Genomic DNA, 5,450 nt, shown 5'->3' with positions numbered 1-5,450 from the left:
TCCAATTGTATATGTGAATTGCTATTGGACTAAAATAATACTATAAAATTGGTGCAAAAATTGAAATCAAGTTAACTAGAGGTGTGCTAGAATGAAGAAATTATTCGTGCACCCTCTATCTTTGCCTTCTACATGCATGGGCTTAAGTAGTAATAGGTTTATTACTTAAGTCTCATGTTTGATAATTGTACTTTGTTGCACTAGCATAGTGTAACATAACATTTTTCTCCTTTGGCTTGTCCCAGGACATGGCCGAAGTTCCCATCCACCGTGGTTGGATGTATGACCGTTGTTATCCTGGAAGAAGAGGTTTAAAGGAAGATTTTATCATAGGAGTTGAGGACTTTATTTGGACGGCTCGACAATATAAATATTATGCTCTTGATGGAGGGATTAGATGTCCATGCTTAAAGTGCCAATGCACTAAAATTTTGAAAGACGAGGTGGTTAAAGTTCATTTATACCAAAAAGGATTCATGCCAAATTACAAGATTTGGACATTTCATGGTGAAGAAATGCCCTCTGTTGATTTGACTGCACAAGAAAATTGCCTTCATAGTTCAAGTACTGTTGCACATACCTCTGAGATGGATCAATTTATGTATATGCAAGAAATGGTGAATGATGCGCTTAATCGACATCCTTCATTTGAAGAACAAGACAATAGCCGTTTAGAAGAGTCTCCAAACGAAGCCACTCAGAGGTTTTACAATTTATTGGCAGAGGCAAATCAACCTGTATTTGAAGGGGTAACAGAGTCGAAACTATCAGTATGCGTTAGACTTTTGGCTTGCAAATCTAATTGGAACATTCCTAACCAAGCATTAGACAATATGGCAAAAATCTATTTAGATCTAACACCACCAAATAATTCTTTACCAAAGAATTATTATGAAGCCAAGAGATTAGTTTCAAAGTTGGGATTAGAGTCTAAGAAGATTGATTGTTGTGTTAATGGGTGTATGCTTTTTTATGACAACGATAATGGCAAAAATGATGCATCATTACTTGAATGCAAATTTTGTGGACAAGCTCGATATCACACAATCCATGCAGGAAGAAGGCAAAAAAAACCAATTCCATTGAAGTCTATGTTCTACTTGTCTATAATTCCAAGATTACAAAGAATGTTTGCTTCAATGGAAACAGCACAACACATGACATGGCATTATGAGAACAAAACTCAAGGAGTGCTACGTCATCCATCTGACGGTGAAGCCTGGAAGCACTTCGATCGAAAACATGAATCCTTCGCCAGTGATCCTCGTAACTTTCGACTTGGTCTATGTTCGGATGGATTTAATCCATACATCCAGGCATCGTCTTCACCATATTCTTGTTGGCCTGTGATTGTTACTCCATACAATCTTCCTCCTGAGATGTGTATGACAAAGCCTTTCATGTTTTTAACATGTCTAATACCAGGTCCATGTAATCCAAAGGCATCCATAGATGTTTATTTGGAGCCTTTGATTGATGATTTGAATAAGTTGTGGAATGGTATTTGGACGTATGATGTTTCAAGGAAGCAAAATTTCCTTATGAGGGCGGCTTTGATGTGGACAATTAATGACTTCCCTGCATATGGAATGTTATCTGGTTGGAGCACACATGGTAAATTAGCTTGTCCACATTGCATGGAGCACACTAAGACATTCACATTGAATTATGGTCGGAAAAGTTGTTGGTTTGACTGCCATTGGAGGTTCTTGGCCATTGACCATCCATTTAGGAGAAACAAAAAGACATTTCGCAAAGGGGAAGTTGAAACGGATAGGCCACCTCCTAGGTTAACCCCATCACAAGTTTGGAGAAGGGTCAAAGATTATCCAAAAGTGACTGAAACTGGTGTGACAAGGATAGATGGGTATGGAGAGTGACATAATTGGACCAAAAGAAGCATATTTTGGGATCTTCCATACTGGAAAGATAACTTGCTAAGACATAATCTCGATGTCATGCATATAGAAAAAAATTTCTTTGACAACATCTTCAACACCGTGATGAATGTTAGTGGCAAGACTAAAGATAATGACAAGGCAAGAAAAGATTTATCTTTATATTGTGGCCGAAAAGACTTGCAGTTGAAGCCACAATCTAACGGGCGGTTGCTCAAACCAAAAGCAAATTACACCTTCACAAAAGATGAATCTAAAATAGTTTGTCGTTGGATCAAGGAACTAAGAATGCCAGATGGCTATTCTTCAAACTTGGCAAGATGTGCTAATATCGAAAAAGGTAGTATTCACGGTATGAAAAGTCATGATTGTCATGTCTTCATGGAGACATTACTCCCTGTTGCGTTCAGCTCATTGCCAATGTACGTGTTAAATCCTCTAATAGAAATTAGTCATTTTTTCAAAGACTTATGCTCAATGACACTAAAGGAGCATTCACTGAAAATGTTAGAGAAAAATATTCCAATTATTCTTTGCAAATTGGAAAGAATATTCCCTCCCGGGTTCTTTGATTCAATGGAGCATCTCCCTGTTCATTTGCCATATGAAGCATGGCTTGGTGGGCCAGTGCAATATAGGTGGATGTATCCATTTGAAAGGTGATAAACCATGATTACTATATCTTTGTATGTTTTAGACTTTTATTCTCGTTTCAAATCACAATCTATTCATTTCTTTTTATAGATTTATGGGGGAATCAAAATGTTCTGTAAAAAACAAAGCCAAAGTGGAAGGATCAATTTGTGCAGCCTACTTGCATCGTGAAACAACATATTTTTGTTCTCATTATTTCAAGAACTTCATCTTGTCGCCTAGCAATGTTAGGAATGAAACACACTGGCAAAATGAAACATGTGACTCAACATTATCAGTGTTTCGACAAGTTGGTCGTCACGCAGGCAAGGAGCTGACTTATTGGTTAACTGATGCTGAATTCAACTCTGCTCATGTCCATGTGTTAATCAATTGCGCTGAAGTTAAATCGTACCTTGAGTATGTTCTAATCTCAATCTCAGCACCTTAATCAGGAAGTTTATATACTTATTATTAATTGTATTCTTATGTAATAGCTCATTCGTTGTGGCTAATCAAGTACATGAGGGAACTGCTTCTGCTCGAATATACTCAGAGTTTCCTTACTGGTTCAAACATCAAGTATGTATGCTCCTATTTCTTAAACAAATTGTTGTTATCCAAATTCATGTAACAATTTATTGTTGCATATTTGTAGGTTTATAATGCGCCATTAAGTCTCAAAAATCAAGATTTAAGAGATTTGGCAAATTGGCCCATGAGATGCGTAAAAGAATGGCACACATACTTTGTTAATGGGTATAAGTTTCACACTAATGAATGGTCCAAAGGAAAGAAGACAATTAACTGTGGTGTGTACGTGAAGGGCATTACAGAGGGAGGTTATGATGATTTTTATGGAATAATTCATAAAATATTTGAGCTAGAGTACAACAGTTGTACTTCTCCAAAGAAAGTAGTTGTTTTTTATTGTGAATGGTTTGATCCTTCTAGAGATGGTACAAGGGTGAATCCTAGGTATAATATTGTTGAACTTGAAATGAGTAAAAGATACCGACCTTTTGATCCATTCATTCTAGCTAATAATGTTAGACAAGTTTACTATGTCCCATATCCAGCATTTCGGAGCATCGACAAAAGTGGTTGGTGTGTTGCGATACAAACTAAGCCTAGGGGTCGCATTGAGTCAAATGAGGTGGAAGAGGATATTCCATATCAAGTTGATGAAATGTCACATGCCCATGAAATAATCGATGTTGAAAGTGTATCTACATTGCATGACTTTGATGGTGCTCCTGAAGAATTGGAAGGAGAAATACAAGAAGAAGATGGAGAAGAAGAAGAAGAAGAAGAAGATGAAGACGACCAAGAAGAAGAAGAAGAAGAAGAAGATTATGATGATGATGATGATGATGACGACGACGACGAGTATGACGATCATGGCAAAAATGATGATGAGGAGGATGACGATGATGATTGAATTATTTAGTTGTTGTGATATGTTGTTGTGGTTGTTGTAATTGTTAAATTTATGTAAAAGATTCATTAACTATGTTTTGACAAACTTTAAATATTTCACTTATAAAAGTATTATTTTGTGGTTGGTAATGTGAACTACACTTGTCATTTTAAACTGTAAAATAACTATCTTGTTAATATTTGATGTTCAATTTTGTTGTTTTATATAGTTTGACTGCTGCAATGTCACCTAGACGTCCATCTAGTTCCGATAAAGGGAAGAAGACAAAGCCAAGAAGACAGCCAGCACGGTATATCATAAGGGTTCCTGGCCAAATACCACAGAGTGCGCCCATTCAGGCACCATCACTTGCTAGGGTACCCACACCACACCTTACCGGGGTTTCCACACCATCTACATCCATTCCGTCACCACACCCTATTGTGGTACCCACACTAGATCCCACCATGGTACTCACACCACCTACCTCCACACCACACCCTACTGTGGTTCCCGCACCACCTACCTTCACAGCACACCCTACTGTGGTTCCCGCACCAGCTACCTTCACACCAAACCCTACTGTGGCTCCTGCACCACCTACCTACACACCACAACCTTCCCATCAAGGACCCTCCCCTGTTGTGGTTCACACTTCTTCTAGACCTTCCTCATCCACTAATCCCTCTCCTGATGTTGCTCCTACAGCAGATGCTCCTGATTCAGCTGCTGATGATGTTGACCCTCCTCTCCATGAGCGACCGATGATTGAGCCTTTTAATCGGGGGTAATATCTATTTAGATCTTAAATACTAATTTGTATGCCATGACTTGTTATTTGCCTTGCCTTCTTTTTGATGACTTTTATGCATTTATATTTAGGTTTGTTCCTTCTAGAGTTGCTTCTCAGGCAATCACAAGATCTATTAAGCAACAGTTCCTTTCGCCTTGGCCATCATGGGGAGCCATACCTCCAGAAGAGAAAGAACCTTTTTGGCAACGATTTAAGGTAAAACGTCATGAAACTTATTTTCATTCTATATTTATGTATGTATTTCAAAGGAAAAGTAGATGGTCACTGCTATTAGACTTTAAATACCATGCATATTGTGTTGTCAACATCATATGTACTTGATTTATTGTTACAGAGATCGGTTCAGTGGAGACCTAAGCACGAAGGTCAAATTAAAAAAAATTTCCACTCTAAAGCATCTCATAGGCTATCTGAGATGTTTAGAGATGCCCGGATTGCAGGAGAGCGCCCTTATTGGATTGGGGACCATATCTGGAATCGATTGCTAGAACATTGGAATTCTCCTTCTTATCGCAACAAGCAAATTACAGCCCAGAGGAATAGAGCTTCAGAAAAGGGTGGCACCCTACACACAGGTGGTTCCATTACCACTCATGAGCATGCCCTTCGTATGGTATAAACCTTAATCTTTTTATTTTCATATTATGATATAATTTACTTCTTTTAAAATCGATGTATACATATA

At 38.0% G+C, this 5,450-nt stretch overlaps 1 protein-coding gene across 1 annotated transcript; it reads left to right on the top strand.

Moving 5' to 3' along the window:
• The first annotated feature begins 248 nt into the window (after window positions 1–248).
• On the top strand, window positions 249–1,880 carry LOC114166975. The gene has a single exon (XM_028051858.1). It carries the CDS (start codon window positions 249–251, stop codon window positions 1,878–1,880), a length of 1,632 nt encoding a protein of 543 aa, XP_027907659.1.
• Window positions 1,881–5,450: the final 3,570 nt, after the last annotated feature.

Source organism: Vigna unguiculata, chromosome 10 (genome assembly GCF_004118075.2).
Source record: "Vigna unguiculata cultivar IT97K-499-35 chromosome 10, ASM411807v1, whole genome shotgun sequence".
Classification (NCBI taxonomy): domain Eukaryota; kingdom Viridiplantae; phylum Streptophyta; class Magnoliopsida; order Fabales; family Fabaceae; genus Vigna; species Vigna unguiculata.
Note: the sequence above shows the minus strand (reverse complement) of the source record. Positions and strands in the feature narration are given on the sequence as shown.

Coding starts and splice junctions, on each gene's coding strand:
- LOC114166975 (XM_028051858.1), top strand. CDS start 249: ATGGCCGAAGTTCCCATCCACCGTGGTTGGATGTATGACCGTTGTTAT.